Consider the following 26,303-nt stretch of genomic DNA (forward strand, 5'->3'; position numbering starts at 1 on the left):
TTCTTCATGTATATAAGTTGGCTCCACTATAGGATATATAAGAATGAGAAAACCAAATGGTCCCTTGTGCATCCTTCACTGGTTTATCGTATATAAGATTGTTGGAAACAAAGGGACAAAGCCGTTTTACATTACAATGAAGATGAATATATATTTAAAAGTGAGAGGTGCCTTTTATGATAATTTCATTAAACGTCACATGAAAACATACATACTGTACATACACACATAGCCAGATGTAGGAGCGGTTAGCACCGCTCAATTATTCAAAATACTTAAATCATTGGGTACAAAGGAAAGCCTGATACTCAGCTTGGCTAGTGATTCCGGGGCTATGGGAAAGACCAAAATCCAAACAAAGCAATTATAGATCTGAATATGAATAGGCCTTTAACCTTTGATAAGGCTCCAGATAGCCTTTAGATGACCTTAATCTCTCAAGACAGAATGGGTTCCCAGATTGCACAGATCAGTTATTGATCCCTCGGGGGGAATTCAGTTCAGTTGCCAAAGGCAGTACAGTTAATAGAAACACTCAAAGACAGGACAGATACAGAAGAAATGTGGAGATATAGATACTATATAAATAATGATAAAGGTACAAAAAAAAGGAGATGCAAAAAAAGGGTCAACATAATCGGACCAGGAAAGGAGTGCCAGACACAAGGTTACTACAGAACAGAAGACACAACATACCGTATCAGGCACGTGCACACATAGACATCAAAGTGACCTTGAGCCCCTGCCCTTTTATCTGTCTGTAAAAAAAGTGCCCTCTCCAGACCATGAATGCTGTTTTCACTATGGAGAAAAATATGCAAATTCCCTCTTTCCATGCCATACGGGAAGGCAGCATTCAAGAAAATTGCCATGTCCAAACTCTCCTGAACTTGAATGCAGCATCTTATGTTGAAAGAATTGCCCTCTCTGTGTATAAATGTCTGTGTATCAGTTTCAGTACAATATCGTCATCAGAATGGATAGGGCAGGCACGAAGGCTCAACATGGACATTAACGTCCTTATTCTGGGCATGTCTTAATAGACGGGTTTCTTGTTTACAAACATTGAGACTAAATGCACACCTGACTGTATCATGTAATCAATTCTGTCCTATCCCCAAACCTGTTGTTTTGGGAGCGCTGGTTTCATTGGCTAATTTCGGTACGGACCCTGCGCACGCATCTAGTTTTATCAGTGTAACGTGGACCAGAAACCCGTCTATGGGGAAACATTTGGCAAAAATAGCTGATCTACAACCTTGTAGGTCAGCTTTTTTACCCCCTCATCGACGATGAGATTTAGTGTAGAGGGGGAAGAAAATGGCCAAATACAGACCCCTAGGGTACTCCGGTCAACAAAGTGGTTAATGCATGTTTTACAGCCATAGCCGATCAGGTCAGTGCAGCCTGTGCAGGGGACATTGCTTGCGGAGGCTCAAGTACAGGTGTTATATAAATCCAAGAGAATCAAGGAGGTCTGTTTTCTTTTAAACAAGTTACACTTCACTACAACCATTAAAATGCTCAGAGACCTATAAATGGGGACAAACCACAGGCCTTGATCAGTGTGTGTGTGTGTGTGTGTGTGTGTGTGTGTGTGTGTGTGTGTGTGTGCGTGTGTGTGTGTGTGTGTGTGCGTGCGTGCGTTCGTGCGTGTGTGTGTGTGCCGTGTTCATATTAATCAAATAAGATCAACCAGTGATCATCATAACAGATGGATCCACTCACAGCATGTGACAGTGGTTGTGTCTTGTGTCACCCAAATCAATAAACACACACACGCACGCACACACACACACACGCAAGCGTGCGTGTGCCACGCACGCCACGCACGCCACTTCTGAAAAATGCACATGCACCCTGCAGGCTCGGTAATCACAGTAAATCTCCTCTCCCCCATACATATACTCTCTCTGCACAGAATGAGTGATTGTTCCGGCCCATTGCCTCCTGATGAAAGAGATAACTTTTGGACTTGCTCGGGAGAACTGAGAAATTCCTGTTGAATCATCTTTTACCGCTGTCTCCATTTGTCACTATTAGGGCCCTGGCTTTCTCAAACCGTGGGCCTGCTCTCCCAGGAGCGGCTTTAGTGGCCTATCTTGATGATAACATACCGTATAAGCTGTAGAGGAATCGTTTTTTTGTGAACTTGAGGCCCCTACAGTAAGAGACCTCATTCGTCATTTAGGCTTAAAAGAAGTTTTAGAACTTTTTGTGTTTAAACTTGCACTGCATGCTACAATTGATTTCTGAATAAAGCGACATTTTTGCGACAGGGAAAAAAGGTCACGTCATGGATTGTTTTGTGCTTGTTTATCAAATATGACAGCGCTATAGGCAAGTGTATTTGTGTAGAAAGTTTCAGCAATTCAGCCATTCAAAATGCTATGCACAAAATGTCAAGGGCTTTAAGACAAAGTGCAAAACAAACTTAAAGTGACATCTGAGTATAATAAACCAGTAAGACTCCCTATTCGGGAGATAAGCGACCGCCAGGTCGCATAGACAAACTTTAGAAGGCAATGGTAGCTAATCAGGAGGGAATATGGGAAATGGGACAGATCCATGTTGATGACATGACTTTAGAGATACTGTGTACCACTTTGCATGATTTTAGGGCAAACTCTGTAGGAGCAGTGTCCAAAAACTTGTTTTGCAAGAATCGGCCTCATGGTGGCACTAGAAGAGGGCCATGTGAGAGATGAGGGGTGGAGGTTGTGGTTTGGCAGCCAAGGAGTGCAAAGTGTGGCATGGATAGGGGCAACGGTGGCGGAGATATGAGATAATGCTACTCATTTTATTTGTTGTAGATGTTGTCCACTTAAACTCTCTATTTTCAGTAAAACTGACGTCAGAGTTACAACCGTACTTGGAGTTGGACCACTACACTGTTTTCTGCACCACATCACATTTCTTCACCAAAAAGTGAGTTTGTACTTGGGTTGCTCACGATACTGTGTTTCGCCTACAACTGAGTCACGTTGACCCGAAGGACCACCGCCTAATTTATATTTATATCGAGCTGCATGGATGTGTGACACAGTGTTTCTCAACCACTGTGCCTGGGGACCTTTGGTGTGCCCCTGAGAAGGGTCAAGTGTGCCCCTTGAAACTGCTTGAAAGCCAGTATTGTATTTATCATTTTAAAAATGATTTAAGCTAGTGAAAACAGCCGATCTACAAGCACGTGCGAGGCGTTGTGTGCTTATAGATCTGCTGTTTTCACTACTGTTGTGCGACAGTCTTATGAAGCAGGGCTTTACTTTGCGAAGAAACGTACAAATTTGAAACTTTTAGATACAAGGTTTCTTCCCAACAGTGGCGATATTTACACCCCCGTATTATGTTGGTGTGCCCATGGATTCTTGGGACATGAAAAGTGTGCCCATGCAGGAAAAAGGTTGAGAAACACTGGACTGTGACAAGTAGAAATGCTTCCTAACACAGGAGGATTCTAACGGTTGGTTTCAATGAAGATTTCCTCACGTCACTAATGGGTTTCAGAGGTCTTGATGCCTCACCGAGCAACATTTCTGGGGGGAACACAGTGATATCACAGAGAGTACTGAAGATCAGATCAGTGTCTGTCTCTCTGGAGTCAGGGAGAGAACAGAGTGAGTTTATAGTGGAGTGCAGAGATCAGGCCTGTACACAGTCAGTCCTGCACAGCAGTATTTCTCAAACTTTTTCATGTCACAGACCCTCAAATTGATACCCAATCCAATCAGTGGTGGAAAAAGTACTCACATGTTAGTAAAAGTATCAATACTGTAATTGTGGGCTCGCCTGAAAGGCGAGAACACTATCGTCGTTGTCGGGTGGAAACCTCGTATCTCCAAGTTTCAATTTGTACGTTCTTTCGCAAAGTAAAGCCCTGCTTCCTCATACAAGGCCGTCGCACAAAAGTAGTGAAAACAGCCAATCTACAAGCACACAACGCCTCGCGCTGCGAGGCGTTGTGTGCTTGTCGATCGGCTGTTTTCACTAGTTTAAATCATTTTTAAAATGATAAAAGCAAAACGAACGGTTTAGGACAAACAAGGTTTTCACCCGACCGACAACGACGCTATGTTATCTTCATCATTTATTTATCTATCAAGTGCCGCCTGACAGTACAAAGGCAGTGCCCTTAGCCAATGAGGTGCAATTGGAAATTGGCGGGAAAACATCTGGGAGTGGTGATAGCTGGAGTATTGGTTGAGCTTCACATGACAGTTTAGCGCGCTGCAGAATATAGTCACTTTGGCAACCACACTTGCAATTGAGGTGCCAATGAGCCAAAGGGGAGATTATTTATTTACGAGCAAGCCCACACTGTTTCGTAGGAACAGTATTTCTAGTGTAGAAATACTCTGTTACAAGTAGAAGTCCTGTATTCAAAATGTACTTGAGTAAAAGTACAGAAGTATTGGTATCAAAATGTAGGCTACTTAAAGTATCAAAAGTAGAAATTTGCAGAATGTCCCATTCCAAGTTTTCAACTAAAAATCGTATGGAAATAGCAGATCTACAAGCTCACAATGTGTCGCATCGCAACACATTGTGAGTGTGTAGATTGTTTATTTTCAAAGGTCAGAAATGTATATAGGCTGAAGTGGTTAATGTATGTATGTATGTTTTGTAATAATAATCAAAATCTACAAAGTAACTAAGTTTTCAAATAAATGTAGAGGAGTAAAAGTACAATATTTGGATCCGAGATGTAGTGGAGTAAAAGTAAAAGTATGGGAAATGGGAAATACTCAGGTAAAGTACAAACATAACAATTTTACTTAACTAAAATAATACTTAAATAAATGTAGGCCTACAATTTATTTATATAGCACATATAAAATAATCATAATATATAAGGCTAAAATACAGAAAAACTACAGCAAAACACGCAGTGAAATAAGAAAACAAAAAACAACAGGAGTAGACTGAAAACTACAGGACGCAGCCGCATCGGCAGTGCAACAGAAAAACTGAACAAAACAAGAACCACAGAAAACTCTGAAATGGAATTGAAAGCCAGGGCGTAAAAGGTGTGTCTTAAGACGAGATTTAAAAACCTTGATGGTGGGGGCCAGTCTGATTTGGGGTGGGGAGCGTGTTCCATAAAATGGGACCTATACGACAGAGAAAGGCTAGGGTGTGGTCCCTGAGTAGGTAGGGTTGATGAAAAGTGGTCTAAGCAGCGTAATATGCCACTGGACCATTTATTTATTTGTTAGGCTCCATTAGTTTCTACCAAGGTAGGACTATAACAGTAGGCTATTATAATAACTTTGAGAGTTTTTTATACAGTCTATGGCAGTGGTTCCCAATCTTTTTACCTCAAGACCCAAAAGAGAAATGATATGTTTGCCCGGGACCCAAACTAATGAAAATAGCAGATCTACAAGCTCACAATGCGTCGCTTTGTGCTGCGTTGTGAGCTTGTAGATTGGCTAATTACACTACTTCTTAAACATTTGTTTTCTAATTCATGGAATTTCTTTGATTTTTATTTTATTTCTTCATGACAATTTTTTTACCGTCTATGGAATACTAAAAAATGTTTTGTTTCAAAATAATTATATTTAAAAACAAAATGCAGCAAACCAAAAAGAAAGGGACCCATAAATATGTGTCCGTGACCCACAAATGGGTCCCCACCTAGTGTTTGGGAAACAGTGGTCTATGGTCGGTCGGTGTACTGTACTACTGCAGTGCACACTCACTTGCCCTAGCCCTAGTGCATTGGTTCTCAAAGTGGATTCCAGGGACTCTGTGGGTTCATTTAGGGTTTAGGCCCTAATGGGTTCCATTTATACACTGCAGAGACAGTGAGACCTTGAAATCAGAAAGTTTGAGAAACACTGGCCTAGTGTAGGGGTGGGCGATATGGAAAAATACAATATCGCGATATGTTTCCAAGTGGTATCACGATACACGATCTTATCACTTTCATGTTGGTTTTTATGGTTATTTTTCAAGTTACCTAACAGTACAACAACGTATAAGGTCATTACAACTAAAAGAAAAAGGAGTAACAGACCATTTAGACCAGTTATCCTTTTTTTGGGAGGTCTAAATTGACCCTTAAAAGTATGTAACTCTTATGCTGCATTCACACTACAGATATATAGTTGAACGTTTTGCTTGCTTGGTCAATGTTATCTCAATGGAAACCAGCTTTAAAGATACAGGACACACACAAGACAAAGCTTTGAAAGCTTTAAAGCTGGTTTCCATTGAGATAACATTGACCAAGCAAGCAAAACGTTCAACTATATATCTGCAGTGTGAATGAGGCATGACGGTATACAAATGAAACCAAATGGACCCTTACGGTTACGGGTCCATTTGGTTTCATTTGTATAGGCCTACTGTCAGAGTTAAGGGGAGACTTTGAAATTGTAATGTTTGAGAACTACAAATTTAGACTAAAATGCAGGTTTAATTTAAACCTGCATTTTAGTCTAAATTTGTAATACAGAGATTCATTGCAGAATTCATTTAAACCGTTTAAATGAATTCTGCAATGAATCTCTGTATTACAATTCAACAGGATTCATTCATAGGGTTAGGCTCCCTCATTGTATCACGATATATACGATATCATATCTCTGAAAAGGCATAGGCTATCGTGGAGACATTGTATCGTCTAAACGATGTAACCATATCGCCCACCCCTAGCCTAGTGTATTCTTTGTTGGAGTATTTGTTTTCAAATTCATTGGCATAACTGTTGTAGTACCGCACCGTAACAGAGGGTGGTGCCAACTGTTGAGGTTTTTATATATTGGAGGAAACCCCTGGTCATTTTTGTCCCTATCTGGCACCCGTCTGCAACGTAGCGTCCAGGAAGCGTAGCATTTTTCTCCTGACACGTAGCAGCGTTGGAGCAGCAGCACTGACTGACTGCAGCCTCTCTGGACACAGCTAAAAACACCACAGGTGAGAGCTGCCATTAAACTGCGCATAAATGTGAGTGAAACAATAATAGCTGTTGAATGTTAACTGTGTTTTTGAGGCGTGCGCGTCGTTATGTAACGTTACACAGCCTCCTCAGCAAGCTTCTTCTATCGCTAGCAACTGTTAGCCTCCCTCTCATCAGCTGTGCATTTATGTAAACAACCCTTGGCCTTTAGCTGTGTTAACGTCTGTACAATCTGGCTTACCATCGTCAAAGAAAGGTTCCTCTTCCTTCTCGCGTAGCATAGAGTCTTCTGCTCTTTGAGAGACTACGTCTATTATAATGGAGAGTTAGCCGTTTAGTACTCTGGCACCGCGGTGTTGTTTATATTGGATCTGAACGCTACTAATTTGAACATTGAGTAGTTGGCGGATGAAGGGGTGATTTTAGGGCTGAGGAAAATGCAATGAATGTTGAATGCATTGTTTATGCATGCATTGTAGATTTGATTGATTGATTGAAGAACGGACAGACAGACAGACAGACAGACAGACAGACAGACAGACAGACGGATAGAACACAGTACGTTTCATAGCATATCATCAATAACAAAAGGGTAAAAAGCATTCAAAAAGAAGGGGGGGAAAAGAAAAGGAAGATATTTACATTTAATGACATTTATTTCACATCGTGCACACTTTGGCATGTTATAGATGAAAGCAATACTAGTAAATTAACTCGTTTAATAATGTGCACCAGCAATGACTATTTAACGTAAAATTCATTTACTGCATTGCATTTACTGTAGGCCTTGAATGATTGATATGCCACACTGTACATTGCATGTATGTATTGTACAGCCACAGAAGCAGAACACATTGATGGAATACTTTATTAACCAGTTTGTAAACAGTACAGGTAGTACATAGTCAAAGATTAAGGATAACACAAACAACAACCCCAATAAGTAATTGCTGCGACTTATGGTCACCTTGTGATGTGTCATGATAGCACAAACTCCCCTTGAAAGTTCTGACAGAAAACAGCCTATATTTAGTTAGTATCTTCTCCATAGACTACATTCTCTTGATTGGATGGCATTTGCACAGCGCCACTAAACAAACAGTAACACATCTTCAATAAGTGCATAAGTACACTTTGCCAGTTGTGTTGCAGTTGATGCATGGACATAAACAAATCTGTCTCTATTTATTCACACATTGATGTGTGTGTTGAGTGCTGTGAAATGTGTGAATGCCATCCCATCATGTACAGAATGTGCAAATAATATCAGGGAAGAGCGGTGATATTTGACTTTATGTTTTCTGACATAATTAACAAAACTTGGAAATGCATTGAGTGTTTTATGGTTTATGGTTGTATATCAAAAATACACAGCCGTTCCACCCTTACCTGAAGCAGACCTACCACGGGCTCAAACATACCCCAAACTGTCCCTGGCTTGAGCAGAGTTTACCATTCATCTCAAAATAAAACAACTGCCATTATCTTGTTTCCTGGGTGCTGATAACTGTCCCGCTACTGTTTGTCTGCAGAGCCAGAGATGTCGGGGTTTGACAACTTCAACACTGATTTCTACCAGTCCAGCTACAGTGTGGATGACCAGGGCCAGGCTGCTTATGGCTACAGCAACACAGGGGAAGACCAATACAAACAGTAAGATAAGATTACACATGCATTTATGTACGTTATATTAAATAAGCACTTTCAATCTGCCATCCTTCATTTGGACATGTCATTACAGGCAAAACATTTCTAAAATGGCAGCTCTACAAGCTCATAACGCATTGCATTGTGACGTGTTGTGAGCTTATAGGTCGTCTATTTTGTTATTTTTGCGCAATCACCAATGCCCATCGTACAGCTTAACCACTTGGTTAAGTCATTGTTGTAAGCTGATTGCCTGGGTCAGGACTGATTGCCTGGGTTGGTGCGCTGTTTCACGATACCTTGCCATTCTTGGTCCACCTCAGTTTTGAATGGACATAATTTGAAAAGGTCTTAAAACATAATTCTTACACCGTAGTGCTACTTGCGGGCTACTGATAGTTGAACAAAAATAAGAGAAAATGATATTGGTACATCACTGACAAGAAATTAACATTTTAAAATTAGATTTCTTAGGTGTGCCATGTGATCCTTGTGAGCCCGGGAGCCCGAATGCGAACACAATTTAAAAAAAATTACTAATTTTAATGTGATTGTTTTATTATGTGACTGAAGCTTCAGAGACCATATACATGAGAATGGGAAAAGGGTGATTTAAAATGGCTCTAGGGCTGGGCAATACAGACAAAATCAAATATCACTATCATCTTTCTTTTTTCAAAAGATTCCAAAAATACTGAAAATAGCTATTAGCAGATCTAAAACTCACAAGATGTGGTTTGAGCTTATACGTGAACTGTTTGCTTTCTCAATCTTGACAAGTTATTCAAACAAGTAAAGTATCCGGTCTTATATATAAATGTCAATATTGTCCAGCCCTAAAAGGCTCCCTTTGTATGGTGTTTCCATGTGACATCATAAATGTGCACAAATGGACAAAGTGAAATAAGAAAAACTGCTCTCCTCTTAACCATTTGAACCCCAGAATGCCTATCCTGAGGAGAACATTTGCTAAAAATAGCAGATCTACAAGCTCAAATAGGGGTGGGTGATATGGAAAAATACAATATCGCGATATTTTTCCAAGTGGTATCACGATACACGATCTTATCACGATTCTTTTTCATGTTGGTTTTTATGGTTATTTTTCCAAGTTACCTAACAGTACAACCACGTATAAGGTCATTAAAACTAAAAGAAAAAGGAGTAACAGACCATTTAGACCAGTTATCCTTTTTTGGGAGGTCTAAATTGACCCTTAAAAGTATGTAACTCTTGACAGTATACAAATGAAACCAAATTTGGTTTCATTTGTATACTGTCAGAGTTAAGGGGAGACTTTGAAATTGTAATGTTTGAGAACTACAAATTTAGACTAAAATGCAGGTTTAAATGAATTCTGCAATGAATCTCTGTATTACAGTTCAAAATTCATAAGGCTCCCTCATTGTATCACGGTATATACGATATCTCTGAAAAGGCATATCGTGGAGACATTGTATCGTCTAAACGATATTTATCACCATATCGCCTACCCCTAAGCTCAAAACTCTATTTTGGTGAGAACCACTGCTGTTTAGACCAGAGTGTTTTGAAGTGTTTAAAACAGTGTTGAACACGATGCCGTGCTCCTCTAGGCCCCACGGTCAGTATGACTACTCCCAGCCCATGGGCTACTCGGGCGCGGGGGGAGTAATGCAGCCCCAGCAGCCCTACACAGGACAGATCTTCCAGCCCCAGCAGGCCTTCACTCCGTCCCCGTCACAGTCCATGTACGGCAGCGGCTTCGACGACGAGCCACCGCTCCTGGAAGGTGAGCCCCCCTTACCCAGATCATTACTGTTTTGTTGTCGTTTTTTCCTTTAGCTCAGGGTTCCCCAATTAGTTTTCCCCAAGGGCCGAATTATGTCTAGGGTACCAAGCCGAGGGCCACAACATTGCAGGGGGCGACGGTGGCGTTCCTGCTACTCCAGCGACAGTGTAGATATCGTCATTGTCGGGTGAAAATGTCCAAAACAGTTCGTTTTGAATTTATAATTTTTTTAATTATTTAAACTAGTGAAAACAGCCAATCTACAAGCACACAACGCCTCGCGGTGCGAGGCGTTGTGTGCTTGTAGATCTGCTGTTTTCACTACTTTTGTGCGACGGCCTTGTATGATTTGCGAAAGAACGTACACATTTGGAGATACGAGATTTCCACCCGACAATGACGATATACTAGTGTTGTTGCTGCTCTTATATCACCATTATTACTGGGGTTGGTGGGGGCCAGACAGTAGCCCCCCCCGCCTATTGGGGAACCCTGCTTTAGCTGATATTTTGTCAAAAAGTTAAACATTCTATTTGAGAACATTTAACTAGAACTAGTCCTGTGCCCGGGGGTGTGCGATGAGGGATTGAATGTAGGAGTCTCATAAGTAATGTTGGAGAACCCAGACCGGTGCAGAATATAAACTTTATTACAGGCTCATGGCCCACAGGGTAGAACACAATACATTACACAAACAAGATAAAAAATAAAAATAAACAAGAAACAGTACAGTACATTTACCCAGCCCCTCCGGAGCTAAAGAGGCACTCATGCCAGTGTCCTCTAATGGTAGAAGTGTACCTGACAGAGCTACATCCAGGGTCTGCCATCAGTCCAATTAATCCATTCAAGGAGCGATCCAGTCTGCACATGAATTTATAAGTCAGGTTTCTCAACAGAGCCATGAAGGTGGTGAGACCCAAAGTAACAAAGAGCTCACTGGCCCTTGTGCTCCTGGGTTTCTTTAGCAGAATGCGAAGGCAGTCATTGTAGGCTACTTGCAGCTTCGGTAAGCTCTCTTTCTTATACTTCACCCACAGAGGGGCTGTATAGAGAGGGGTGCAGTAAGCTCTAAACAGGTTAACCTTAACATCAGTAGTACAGTGGTGAAATTTACGAACCAACATATTAGTTTGTACATAGAGCATTCTCCTCTGTCTAGACATATCCTCATCATCCTCTAAGGTGTCTGTAATAATGTGCCCAAGATATTTGGTACTTTTCGACACACACATTGTTTGACCAGACAAGTAAAAAGCAGGGAACTTGATTTCCAAGTCCTCCTTAGTTCTACAGATCAGGACCATGCTCTTCTTAGCATTATACTTAATATCAAAGTCGATACCATAATTAGTACAGATATTGAGCAGCTGTTGGAACCCACTGCTACTAGGGGAAAGTATAGTCAGGTCTGCCTGTATAGTCAGAAAGTATAGTCAGGTCTGCCTGTATAGTCAGAAAGTATAGTCAGGTCTGCCACTGCTACTAGGGGAAAGTATAGTCAGGTCGTCCATCCATGTCCATCCATGTCCAGTTGTGCAATATCCGTTGTATCCGTCTGGCTGGCTGGCACTCTTTTATGCCCATATATGGTGTTCTGTGTCCAGGCCAGTCTGTGATGTCATGTCCAAATTTGGGCACTGTAGTGATGTCAGTCAGTGATGTCAGTTGGGCTTTGTTTCGGCATGCATGCGGATGTTACCATGGTGGTAACACTGTTTAGTATCAGTGATGTCAGCAGCATGCAGACAGACGGCGGACAGACATTCAGTAAATTAATAGTTAGATGTATTTTATTTAAACACTTAAAGGCCCGATTCCAAGATTGTCAAAAATAGCCAGTCTACAAGCTCATAACGCGACGCATTGTGAGCTTGTAGATCGGCTATTTTTGAACATTTATGAAAAAGTTTAACCAAGACTGGCATGCCCACAATTTAGGGACGGAAAGGTTGAAAGTTGAAAATGGTAAATATTTTTTTTTAATAATAATCAGACCCATCGGCTGCATAACTGCCGATACCGAAAAAATAAATAAGCCAAATAACCAAAACCTCTTAAGCCCTAAACTTAGTATATAGCTATTTTGGGTTAATGTGATTCAATTGAGTGGATAGGAGGAAATGAAATATTTAGGGGGAAAAAAAGAAAGAAAAAAAAACTGATGACGCAGTACCTTGGCAACTGTTTGCTCACCACAAGACAACGTTAACTCATTTATTTGACCATTATTTTGGATGCTGAATTTGTGAAAATGGCCAACTGCTGTTATTATATTGTAATACGTATTGCAAAACATCATTAAATGTAGCCCTAGCGTCCTCAGTGTTTATTTTGCCCCGGAGCTCCCTCAAGGACCACTGGGGTCCCCGGACCATACATTGAGATCCACTGGTGTAGAGAGGAGAATGTTAAAAGTAGCCCTCAATTAGACTTTAGACAGTTTGTCCTCTGGCGGCTTGCAGGGTTTAAAACAATAGAGATGCAATCAAGTAGATCGCTATCATGAACAAGCTTTCAACAGCCTCCAATCCCTTCAAATCCTGCACTAAAGAGACTGTGTAGTGTGTACTTGATTCAACAATTTCAGCAGGACCTATCTAATCAGTCATTCAGTAAGGGTAAGGAAAGGTCTTGAAAATGGCTATGTTGACGGCAACTTCGGCAAGTGAGTGAGGGGACTTTTGAGCGAATAGCTGTTGGTTGTGATTAGCAGTGGCCATTGTTTACATGGAACATTCTCGCTGTGTGCTCCTAAGACAAGACATTGTAAAGCCTGCATTTTGTAACACAGTCTCTAGTGTGTCATACCTGGGGCAATACATTTTCCAATTCCTGCGATGACTTATTTTTCCCTGTTTGAATCAGGTGTGTGTTGCACACACTGGGTCATAGACATAGAAAGGCAGACGCCTCCTTCGGCTCTTGGGCGTATGCATCGAGGAACTAAGGGAATTAGCATCACTTCCGCGTGCAATGCTTCCGCATGCATTGCCTCCGCATGCGTCACACGTACGGAAGTTGGTAAGCCAATCAGAGGCATGTGGTGGGCGGGTCTTTCCGGACGCAGCCTGTAAGAACAGCCGAGCCGCGCAACATCAGGAAAGACGCGCCGTGATTGGCCAGTAGTCGCTTTGACTGGCAGCGATCCCTCAGTTTTTCCAGGAAGTCCGGACTACAGTTGTTACACATCGCTCCAATGAACTGCAGAGGCGGATGAGGTATCTAGTGTTTCATATCTTATGCACTGGGTGATGTTCCTACTGATATAAGTTAACAAACTCTCATGTAGGAGATGGGGCATACCATTGGAAGGGCCAGGCAGCACTTTGGGCTGCTTTCTTGTGTGCAGAGGCATTGATAAGGCTCTCTTTCAACGGTCACGGAAGTTGAGACAAAACAAAAAGGAGTGCATTGTTCTGTTCGTAATGTGAGCCATGCCGAAAGTATAATACCATGTGCGTGTACTGTGTAGAGCAGGGGTCTTAAACGTTTTCAGGCCAAGGACCCCTTTGTTGAGAAAGAGATGAAGTAGGGACCCCCGCCCTACTACCTTTTCATAGATTCCAGTTCCACATAGTTTCATCGTTTGACAGCACTATCGTCGGTGTATTTTGGATTCATGTCAATTTGTGTTTTCAGATATTTAACCACTTGAACCGTCAATACTTAATAAACTTGACCTACATCTACAAGCCCATCTGTAAGACCTACATCTGCAAGCTTGTATATCTGCTATTTTTGGCTAAAGTTCTCAGAATATGGACACTAGGGTGCAAGTGGTTCATGCAAAAAAAGGTGAAAAAAAAGGTTTCAACCACCCAAAGATTTGGAGGACCCCCTGTTGAAGACCCCTGGTGTAGAGGTACAGCGCGAATATGTTTGCATCCCTTTCATGGTCTCTGTTCTTTCCGTCCCTGACAAACACCAGGTAAATTGCTCCACCCTGTTTTGTGTGTTTTTTTGCAACAGAACTGGGGATCAACTTTGACCATATCTGGCAGAAGACCCTGACGGTGCTGCATCCCATGAAAGTAGCCGACGGCAACATCATGAACGAGACAGACCTGGCTGGACCCATGGTGTTCTGTCTGGCCTTCGGAGCCACGTTACTCCTGGTAAAACAACACAAACACATAACATACACATCTTGAGTTATTTGTCCCTCCCTGTGCATAATGTGTACTGACTGTGGAGCCCGACTTATGCCAGATTTTGGGTCCTCCTAAAAATTATATTGAATAAAGTTTCTGTTCGCAAACATTTAACTTGTTAAAAATGCTTGTAGATCAGCTGTTGTATTTATGAACATCGGGACACTTTGGATGCATAATTGCAGATTCCGATGTCTTCACAAGAGTCAAACAATGGCTTATGTATCAGCCAATCCGATATAAATCGGTGTGGCTGTAACGATGTCTTTATGCCTCTATCTCATCATTTAAAACTGCCCTGAAAAACCACTTACAGGCGGCAACCGTTCGAAAACCTAAACCTAGCCTAACCTCCCCCTCCCCTGACCCTTCTTTTGTAAATACTTTTTTTGTTCTTTTGTTTAAAAGTGTTTCCTTTTTTTGCTGAAGACATCTACTGCATAGTACTGTGTTATATATCTGTATGTCATTCAATGTTATACGAGTTAAAGAGAAGGATCTCAACGGAAATAATCTTTACCTGAGTTTCCTTTTAGTTGACCTTGTATCAGTGAACTGTACTGTCATGAAACCGTACCCTTTCCTATGCAAAACTTCTAATAATTACCTCAATCAATCAATCAAAAAAAATCAGGCTCATGGTATGTGTTTTGTGTCCCACTCCCCAGACGGGTAAGATCCAGTTTGGTTACGTGTACGGTATCAGTGCCATCGGCTGCCTGGCCATGTACCTCCTCCTCAACCTGATGAGTATGACGGGCGTGTCGTTTGGCTGCGTGGCCAGCGTCCTGGGATACTGCCTCCTGCCCATGATCGTCCTGTCCACCTGCGGAGTCCTCCTCTCTTTACAGTGAGTTATCCTTTGGTGCAGTGGTTCTCAAAGTGGGTTCCTTTAGGGGGTCTAAATTGACCCATACAAGTCTGTAACTCTGACAGTGTACACAATGGAACCAAATGAACCTGTTGGGGTCCATTTTTACACTGTCAGAGATTCAAGATTCAATAACTTTATTGCCATGTCAACAAGTTGATAGGAATTTGTCTTGGTTCACTCTCAACATAAAACAAAAAACAAGGACAGTGCACATACTGTATACATTACAGACACCCATAAACACACAAGAGTAAACAACAGGAAACAATCCCCAGCAGCAGTTTAAAGTGCTATATACATACAGTATATTACCACATAAGTGCATAACGAGTCAGTGCCAGTTCAGGTGTCTAATAGCTAAGGGGTAGGTGCTGTCTCTGAAGCGAGATGTTTTGCTTATAATGCTTCTGTATCTCCTGCCTGATGGGAGGAGATTGAAGAGGTAGTGAGCGGGATGAGAGTTGTCTGCTATGATTTTATTAGCCTTCCTAATTATTCTTGTGGAGAAGAGTGATGAGAGTGAGGGGAGGCTACGTCCTATGATCTTTGATGCTCGGCGTACTACCCTCTCTAGCTGAGTTAAAGGGATATTACACTTTCAAAAAACTTTTGGTCATTGTATGGTCTAATCAGGCTTGTATGAACACCCTGAACAGTTTTTAATTTGCTTCATTCAGTATTTAGATATTTGATGTAAATGTTACCAGCTCCAACACGCCCAGGCCCTCTCCACATACACACTCATTGTAACTTCAAACTCCATTTTAACCATGATAGATTCATTAAAAACACACATTATTTTTTCTGGTGACTCACAATACCCTCCTAATACGTGAGCAGCCCATGTTTTTTCAATAACTTTTTTCATTTATTTTCAATAAAATATTATTGTATTTAATGTTTTCCATTTTCCCAAAGAATTATTAAAAATAAAAGAAAAAGGTTATTGAAAAAACACGGTCTGCTCACGTATTAGGAGGGTATTATGAGTCACCAGAAAAAATAATGGGTGTTTTTAATGAATCTATCATGGTTAAAATGGAGTTTGAAGTTACAATGGGTGTGTATGTGGAGAGGGCCTGGGCGTGTTGGAGCTGGTAACATTTACATCAAATATCTAAATACTGAATGAAGCAAATTAAAAACTGTTCAGGGTGTTCATACAAGCCTGATTAGACCATACAATGACCAAAAGTTTTTTGAAAGTGTAATATCCCTTTAAGGGGATACTTGAAATGTGAAAGTTTGACTGCTTTCGTGGATTGGGAATGCTTGCACAGTGTAGCATAAACGTTTCAAAAGTCAAAATAGTGTGTGTGTCAGCATTTGGATTCTTCTCATTCTGTTAGAATGTATATCGTCTTCTGTTCAAACTTGTGTTAACTGTTCCTCCGATAACTCCCCTATCCTTATCATCCTTAGCACTTTGTAACTCCTGTTTTTTAAGTGCTATTCAAATTAAGTAGTTGTTGTTATAACACAGTATTATTATAACACATTTTCCTTTTCTCCCCCTCTCCTTCCAACAGAGGCCTGTTTGGAATAATATTGGCCTCCGCGATCATCAGTTGGTGCAGCTTCTCGGCCTCGAAGATCTTCATCTCGGCGCTGGCCATGGAGGGACAGCAGCTGCTGGTGGCCTACCCCTGCGCTCTCCTCTACGGCGTCTTCGCTCTCATCTCTGTCTTTTAGACCATCCCCCCTCTCCAGCGGAACCGTCGTTACCACCACCATCTCCTCGCATTTTCTGTAACGTCAGTCCGCTTTAGGGCCTGGTCTTGATTAGTGTAATTATTGTTTTGTTTACGACAGTGATGGCAGAATACGAACTGGTAACCAGGCTTTATCGTTATCATTATTATTGTTATTATTAGGATTTTTTTTTTTTAAAGTTTCTGTTTCCATTCCGAGTCGTCAACACGCACCGTGGCGTGCTTCGCTCCCTCCGCCTTGCTCGCTTCACGGTCTTAAAGGAGAGGACTACCACACACACACACAAAAAAAGGAAACATGGTTAAAACTGACTCCCGAGGCATGTTGATTGTGTAGTCCTATGACGTTAAGGCCATGAAAGGGAATGGAAACGAAGGAGCCAGGAGACGGTTTGTTATCGGATGAAGACCGTGGGACCCCAACAGGACCAGGAAAGCCCCCCCACCCCCAAGTAAAAAACAACAGTTCCACTAACGTGGGTCTCAAAACCTTTTATTTTCAAGGACACCCATAACTGTTGAGAGCATACAAATGCCTTTAACGGGTCCATTTGGTTCCATTTGTACGCTCTCAGGGTTACAGATGCAAGGAGCTAAATCGGCGGAGGTTTTGGACAAGGTTGATGCCTCCCTAAGCCCGTATCAGAGTGTACGGTGGAGAGCTATCCACCGGTGGAGAGCTTTCCACCTCAAGTCAGAAAATAAGTGTAGGACATCATAGTCACGGGGCCCACGGTGAAGTCCTTTACCGTCTAGACCGGTTCAGGTTGACCAATCAGTGAACGGGGTGTAGAGCCTGTCTGTCTGATAGTAAAAACAGAGAGATGTGTTGGGACTTGCGGTGTAAAGCTCTCCACCGCGAGGAATGACGTAACGTTGTAGTTTCATGACTCAAAAAGACTCGAAAAGACTACACCGCGGTGTAAAGCCTTCCACCGCCCAGGCGACTATGATGTCGGCTCTAGGCTTGCGATGCAATAGGGAGAGGGAGAGTGGGAGACCTCTTGTGTCAAGCGCGTCTCTGCAGAAAGCACAGTGGTACGTAGCGGGTGACGTGAAAATAAAAAGAATAAACACTTTGGTATTTTACCCCTTTTTTCCTGCATAGTACCGGTAGGCGTTTTATTGGTCTGTCATTCTATGTTAAGGTTACTATTACCATTGGTTTAAGGGATTTAAATTACGCCACTTTGGCAGAATAACATTTATTTTCAGATAAATGATACAATCGCTCAGAGGTATTGTAAGAGTTTTGTCACTCACACAAGTACAGGTTCCCTGCCATGAAGGGGGGGCCAAAAGCTCCCAATCCCCGAGGGGGCCTCAACCTTGTCCAAAACCTCAACCGATTTAACTCCTTGCGTTACAGATCTGTAAAGCCTCTATCAGAGTCCAGGGTGAAGAGCTATTCACTTCACTGCGGTGTAGTTTCTAGCTATCACCTAAAAATACATAACAAAGCCTAGGTGATAGCTAGGAATCTACAACGAGGTGAAGTGAATAGCTCTTCACCCTGGACTCTGTTAGAGCCTTAAGGGTCCATTTTAGAACCCCACCCTCAAGGAACATTGAGGGGTCCCTGGACCACACTCTTTGAGAACCACTATACACAAACTGATCCAGTAAGAGAACAATGCCGACAAAGAGCACAAACGTTTTTTTGAAGGAAAAGCAGAAACCACCTCTTCAAGACTGAAGAAAACTTTTTTTTTTTCTTTCTTTTTTTTTTTTTCTTTTTTTTTTTTTTTTCATTCCACCCCACAATGCCAATTGCAAATTTTAAAATGTCTTTCACGAAAGACTGGATACACCGTCTACCAGTTGGTAGACATGTTCCCGTCAATATTTGCTCTACATACATCCTGAACTGTGTATTTAGAATTACTTTACATAGGTTCCTCTCTTTGCTCATAATATTTGTTTTTATGTGAAGACATGCACATTAAAAGTTCTCAATCGTTCCCGAGGTGCTCTGCCTTGTGAGTATGAAGAGGTTCCCTGTGTTTGCCTCTACAAGGCCAAGAAGGCGCTCGAGCAAAGCCATTCTGGTAGGACTGGATGTTAACTCATACCCTGCCAAACCCGAGGAACCCGAGAATTTCGCGATGTCCCTCCCTGCCACGCCCGAGGAACCCGAGAATTTCCGCCATTTTGGGAAAAAAAAAAAAAAAAAATTCCAAAAAATGTTTTGGGACCCCAAAAACGTTAGTAGGCATGATAGCGATCGCGAAATTGCTTGTTTAACCCCCATACAACCCCCATACAACTCAGGTAGCAGACCTCCAAGCTCACAACAGTGTAAAACATAATGGCTGCTATCTCATGAATGCCTGAACGGATTTCCATTCGGATTTTTTTGTTTGAAAGCTGTGAGCAATGTGGACACACGTGGTGCATTATCTAGGCATGGGTGTGCATGATCCGTGCACTATGAATTACATGGAAGTCTATGGAGACGAATGGCAGTTAAAGAGTACGAAGGTATTGTTAAATGGCAGCATATGAGTTAAGGTCGGGTCTATAATGTATCACAATTGCATTATAATTTGCTTAAAGCCAAGGTATCATAAGACGTGTTCAAAACCATGCATAACAACCTATAACGAGCTTTATGAAGAATTTTAAGTGCTGTTCTTAATGTATTTTAAGCTCTGGACCAGCACAATATAGTCATTAGGGATGGGACGATAAGCGATATTATCGTTTATCGTGATAAAACACTTTAATTCATCGTGAAATCGTCCTCCGTCATGCACTGGGATCGATTCACCTTTTATTTGCAGAGCTACATATCCAGTACCCCTGAGACCCTCAATAATTTGTAAAAGGTACTTATAATATACGTACTTGATACAGTCTTTTTTTTCACTCTTATCAAATGTCTTTGCCAAAAAATAGCCGATCTATAAGCTCACGTGTCAATCTGCTATTTTTTTTGGAAAATGTTCCGCCCCAGGATAATGGATTTTTCTTTGGTCACAATAATCGTGATATGAAATTTTCCCTAATACCTGTAGTTACAAGGTAATACTTTACTTGAAGGTTGTGTCTATAACATAGGGTAGACTAGCATGTGTCCAGGAGTTATAATGTACTGTTTTTGTTTGCGTTTCACCTCACTAAAAAGTCTCCATGGTGTTCAGCACAGTGCAGTGCGCTTGAGGTGACTCATTCAATATGCCAGAACAGACTATATGGATCTTTTAGCATAATCACAGTGCATATGCCTCATTTTAAAGCCAAAAGTTAGAGTTTAAAGACAGGGTGAAATCAAAAACATGTTTTACACACTTTTAGAGCATATCTGTAGTGATAATATGGCCATACCTAACACTAGATGCCAAAAAAATAGAAAATAAACAATTTTTGTGTATATTTATATCAAAGGTCCCTAAATAGGCCATTCGTAATTACTTCCTTTGAACAGAAATTCAAAAAGTGATGACATAGACAGGTCCGCTTGCATATAAATGAACCTTTGATTACATTCACCTGTTTGTTTCCCATTGCTGGCTCCCATTACTCCCATTACTCAGATTTTAAATCCCATCGCCTGAAGGGCTGGTCCCCTCGGATTGGTTCAGAAACACACAGGCTTCCTTTTCAAACTGAAACTTCAAAATAAAATACCCAAAATAGTCATTTCATTGGGTCTTTAATATAATAATAATAAAAAGCTTGCCGTCGGGTCCATCCATTTCAAATGGACTGACGAGACCTGTGGCAGTTGGAGCAGATCCTACCCATGCCCGAGGGACAAGTCGATATTTTGGACCAGACCCGTCGGTGTCGGGCAGACCTGTGCTACCTCTATGATGCATTAAAATCACATTTATAATGCACTTATTAGGCTTCATAACAGTCATCCTAAATGTTAACAATTATGCGTAAGAACTTATAGCAAAGACGCTATAAACTGACTAAGTTATGGTAGCTATAATGTGCTTTTCCGCTGAGCTTAGAATACATAATAACCGGCTTTTATACTTCATTTTATACGTTATGCATTAGTAAAAACACTCATAACGAGTGTTATAATGCCTTAGAAGCACAATTTTATGTATTATAAATGTGGTTATGATGCATTATAAGCATTTTAGGGAAAGGAAGGAAACAGCTTTTATTACCCACTTAAAGGAGTAGTTCACCCCCAACATGAGTTGTTTTGTCGCATTCCTAATACAATCATTTCATTACTATGAATTCACCCCCATTGATTCCGGATGGGGACCCAAATGCTCCATGGCAGGAGTAATCAATAGAAAAAAAGTCATTTTGGGGGTGAACTACTCCTTTAAACTTGGCGTCCCTATTCTGGGCATGTCAGAATAGGCATGTCATTATAATAGGTTAATGTTGGAGAAAAATACAGGTGTACGATTGGTGGAAAATGCGCAGTGAGATTGTATATTGGCTATTTCCGGGCGAAGAGATTTAATTTACAGCACAGTGAACAAAAGAGAGGGCCGAGGATGGAACCCTGGGGGACCCAATTCAATGCAGTATTTAAGGTCTAAGTGCTAACATGTTTTCTAATGCACACGTGAAAGTCTTGAGCAAACTGCTGCAACATACCATGTGGGCAGTTCTGAGAGAGAAGATTCCCCATGTTGCAGTTTCAACCTGATGCTGATTCTGAACACGCGGTCTAAATCCTGAGTTTTCTGAAGAAAGGAAAATCTAATATTTATTCAGAAATTACAAAAAAATGTTTGTTGCTATAATGCACAACAACAGCCCCAAAAGGGGTTCCTGCTTTGAAAGGTATTGTTACATAAAGGGGTTCACGGTTTTAAATGATTACTTCTAAGCGTTCAGCTGAGACTTTAGCCATGGCATTGAGCTCTTTTTATTTTTATGAATTATATTTAATTTAGCTCTTTGTTTTCTTTGAAGACCAGTCCTACAAGTGGGGAAAACTGTACAGATACCCCACAAAAAACATTGTAAAGAGAAAAGATTGAAGTAATAAGTTAACAATCCACATCTCGGCCTCAAAGACCTTCAACTCTCACTCAGTCGGTCCTACAGGGAATTGGACTAATATGCCACATCACCAACGTCTACCCTTGTCTTTATTATTGTTATTAAAGAGGTTTGAGATCCCAGTGCAACCTGCCAAAACATGGCAAGACCTGGCCACACTGCGCTGCAAGCAGCATGACCCCAGCCAGCACGACCAGCAGTGGACACGCCACACACGGGTGTCGAGAGGCGATTGCACCCAGGCAGTGGTGGAAAAAGTATTCACATTTCTTAAGTAAAAGTATCAATACTGCAATGTAGAAATACTCTGTTAGGGTGCCCACACACCAAAATACCTAGAGTGGAATCCGCCAATGCATTTCAATGAGAATGGAGCGTTTTTTGCCAGTAGAGGATTTCTGCAGAAAACGCTCAATTCTCATTGAAATGCATTGGCGGATTCCACTCTAGGTATTTTGGTGTGAGGGCACCCTTACAAGTAAAACGTCGGGAACTAAAAATGGACCTGAGTAAAAGTACATAAGTATTCGTATTAACTCTTTTAGTGCCACCCGTTCACCACTAGAGGGTGCCCCAGGTGCCAGAGAAAATCCCATAGAGATATGCTGGTATATGCAGAAGCCCTGCAGCCATGACTTGCCTGGACACTTTCCTTTGTGCATGTACAGGAAGAGGATGAAGTTAGCTTGAAGTTAGCTATTGGCTACCAAGCATTTTAGAAGCCTTATTTTCGTCAACTTAGCCATGATTAACCCTTGCACACCTCATGCATGGGAAAAAAAACAGAGAAGAATGAGCTCTAAAAAATCCAACGCAATCCTGGATTGCATTGGGGTGGATTTGTGCAGTTTGTTCACAGCTTTCAAACAAAAAAAAACGATTGGAAATCCGTTCAGGCATTCTTGAGATAATAGCCATTATGTTTTACACTGTTGTGAGCTTGGAGGTCTGCTACCTGAGTTGTATGGGGGTGGAACATGCAAAATCGCGATTGAAATCATGTTCACTAGATTTGATGGGGTCCAAAAAAAAAAATTTTTTTTAAAAATTTCAATTTTTTTTTTTTTTTTTTTTTTAAACCGAATTTATTCGGTTTTGGCATTCCTTAATACGTTTTAAAAAACCGAACTTTTTCGGTTTTGGCACTTAATGAGGAGCTATAGTCAACTTTTTCTTTAAAAAAACGGATGCTAAAATAAAGATAATGTTTCGAAAATATTTTATGAAAAAATAAGCTTCATATGTGTTTCTATTCAAAAATTACCAAAAAAAGCGTAAAATCATCTTGGCCATTGTCAGGCTGACACTTTGTTTACATCCTAGTCTAATAGACTAGGATGCGGCCCACGGGCCGTAGGTTGAATAGCACTGATTTAGCATCTTGTAAGATATATGTATGCTATTAAATATGCTTCAACCTTTCCCAGCTCAGTCGACCATTTCTGCCCAGAGGGCAGGATCAAATCAGCATATCCCTTACAGGCATTTAGATCTTTTGAATGTCCTTTTGGGATAATAAGCTTTGCAATGAAACTTTAGATCAAACACTAATTTATGTGTGGACATTTTCTCTGTCGAATAAGAGAGTTGAGATAAGTCCACCCCAGATTTCAAAGCAACCATTTTTGTTGCGCTTGGTGAATTCCAACACAGTCAACCTATACTAGCAACTTCCCCAGCACATAGTCGGGGGATATCTTAAAAGGTCTTGGAATAAATTCCTTACCAAAAAATATCTTCACCAATGTGTTTGTAAAGGCGTCTAGTAACACATCCCACAAAGACTGAAATTCAGTTTCCCTAGGAGAATCCTTGACAGCTGCTGAAAGCTGGGGTCCTATTAAATTAACTATACAGGATAAAACACACCAAAATAAACATGCTTTAAGTAGCATGTGAGGGGTCAAACTAGGGGTTTTTCATGATTCTGAATCCATTGCAAGTAGGGATGGACATCGGTATCAGCCAATATCAAAAATCGGCAGGTATTATAAATTATTATAAATACCGGTTTTATGCAGATTGTGTCTATGGCACTGCACAGCATGATGCTCTGGTCCTGTGACTAAAGTAAACATTTGCTTTCCTCCTGCCTAGTCCAGACAGTCATATTAGACTGGATATTGTCTGTGATTTTGGATATTGTACTATTGTGATTGATTTGGCATTAGTGTTCTTCTAGCTTATTGGTACTCAAATTGAAGTATGTCTTGTAGGCCTACTTGGCCTGAAAAAAGGGTATTGGAGCAACCCTATTTTCTAGTTCTTAGCTAAAGAAATTGGTATCGGAAAAATCGGTTTTGGCAGGTCAGACCTTCATAAAACCGGTGGATTGGTATCGGCCAAGAATTTTGCAATCGGTCCATCTCTAATTGCAAGCATTTGTTTTGCACGAAAAACATTCCTTGGGCTAAAAACGCCCTCACAAAAATATGGTTTAGTGATTCGATCACTTTTCACAGTTTTGGGGGAGCCACCTTCACCCCAAGGAATGTTTTTCGTGCAAAACAAATTAACTGGAGGATTGATTTTGGGGTTTGTATTGCAAATCACACCGTGTTTATTTCCACACAACTCCTTAAAGTATATTAATGACATAGTTCAATATTGAAAATGGGTGGTTTTCCCCTTTAAGTTGTTAATCGATTCATTGACCTTTTCTTTTTTATAAATATATATATTTTTAAATGCACTTCTTTATCGATTATTAGATTGCCGTAATGAAAAAGTAATTGACATTTAAAAAAAATATCGATAATTCTGTCCATAGTCTTTGTACATACAGTTACCTAACAGTTTGACACTAAAGGCTGGATGTGATATCTGTGATTTCTTTGCATTGTCAAGAGGTAGTGTTGAACATTTCCATCTGGCTTATATTTCATTGTATTTATACAACTCTTGGATTAGGCATTCAAAATGTGCTTCTCATAAAGTTGTCACCATGCAAGCATCATGTTCTGGTGTTGACGGCAAAACCCTCTATCTTCTTTCTGTGTTTACCAGCCCTACCAACAAACAAAAACACAGAAAGGGGTATTTTAAATGGTGGTAACCCACTTACTGTATAGCGACCGATGAATAATGCAGAAATGAAAGTGCTTTTTCCATTCCAACATGCCACAAGGCAGCTGGGCAAGGAGGCGCTTTGCATTTCAAGCGGGAATAACTGGAGTGCTCTCATACGCACAAGCATTTACATATGCACATATATACAGTATGCTTTATTTGTACTTCATCATTGTGGAAAAAAGCTGTATGGCCTGCTGTCGTATTGTCAGGTGGATTGTTTTGACTATTGGCCTACAGGCCTGCACGTTTTTTGTTTTTTATAGGGGTAAATTCACCAGTGAATAAAACGTATACTTTGCTTATATGTACCTCTTATTTCCATCTCTTTTCAAGCACACACTGCATGCCTGCTGTGCATGTTCAGTGAAGAGGCATTCAGAGGATCTGTTCCTACTGGGGGAGAAGTAGCAGCCGACTTCTACACTTTTCCATAAAATACCACAATGTCCAAACACTCTGTTACAGGTAACCAGTGGTGTAAAAAGTACTATCATTCTTTACTTGAGAGTAAAAGTTTCAATACTGCAATGTAGATGTACTCTGTTACAAGTAGAAGTCTGGTATTCAACATTTACTTGAGTAAAAGTACAAAAGTATAGGTATCAAAATCTACTAAAAGTACCAAAAGTAAAAGTACTCATTGTGCAGAATGTCCCATTTCAAGTTATCAAATGTATAAACATTTTGAAAATAGCATATCTACAAGCTCACAATGTGTCAGATCGCGACGCATTGTGAGCTTGTAGATCGGCTATTTTTATGGCCAAAATGTATACGGCTGAAGTGGTTAATGTATGTTTTGTAAGTAACTAGTAACTAAAGTTTTGAAATAAATGTAGTGGTACAAAAAGTACAATATTTGGATCCGAGATGGAGTGGAGTAGCAGTAAAAGTATTGGAAATTGGAATTACTCAAGTAAAGTACAAATACCTCAAAAGTGTACTTAAGTACAGTACTTAAGTAAATGTACTTAGTTACTACTTTACACCAGTGCAGGTAACTGAGGGTCCTTAAAATATATAAAACTAGAACTGCACTCTGTCGAGGTGCCAACTTGCGCCTCGTGCACAAGTAGGCCAAGTATGGCCTACTTGTGCGCCAGCAGAGCATGCCATGAGGTGCGCTCAGCACTGGCATCACCAGGAATGCAGACAGAAAACACTGACATACATACGCAGC

General features: G+C 40.9%; 1 protein-coding gene across 1 annotated transcript; it reads left to right on the plus strand.

Moving 5' to 3' along the window:
- The first annotated feature begins 6,843 nt into the window (after positions 1–6,843).
- On the plus strand, positions 6,844–19,026 carry yipf5 (Yip1 domain family, member 5). Its single transcript, XM_080749660.1, has 6 exons — positions 6,844–6,924; positions 8,440–8,560; positions 10,150–10,325; positions 14,298–14,443; positions 15,148–15,329; positions 16,883–19,026. The coding sequence occupies exons 2-6, from the start codon at positions 8,448–8,450 to the stop codon at positions 17,043–17,045; spliced, it is 780 nt and encodes a 259-aa protein (XP_080605786.1). The 5' UTR covers positions 6,844–6,924; positions 8,440–8,447; the 3' UTR covers positions 17,046–19,026.
- Positions 19,027–26,303: the final 7,277 nt, after the last annotated feature.

Source organism: Nannobrachium achirus (assembly GCF_963921795.1).
Source record: "Nannobrachium achirus genome assembly, chromosome: 19".
NCBI lineage: Eukaryota > Metazoa > Chordata > Actinopteri > Myctophiformes > Myctophidae > Nannobrachium > Nannobrachium achirus.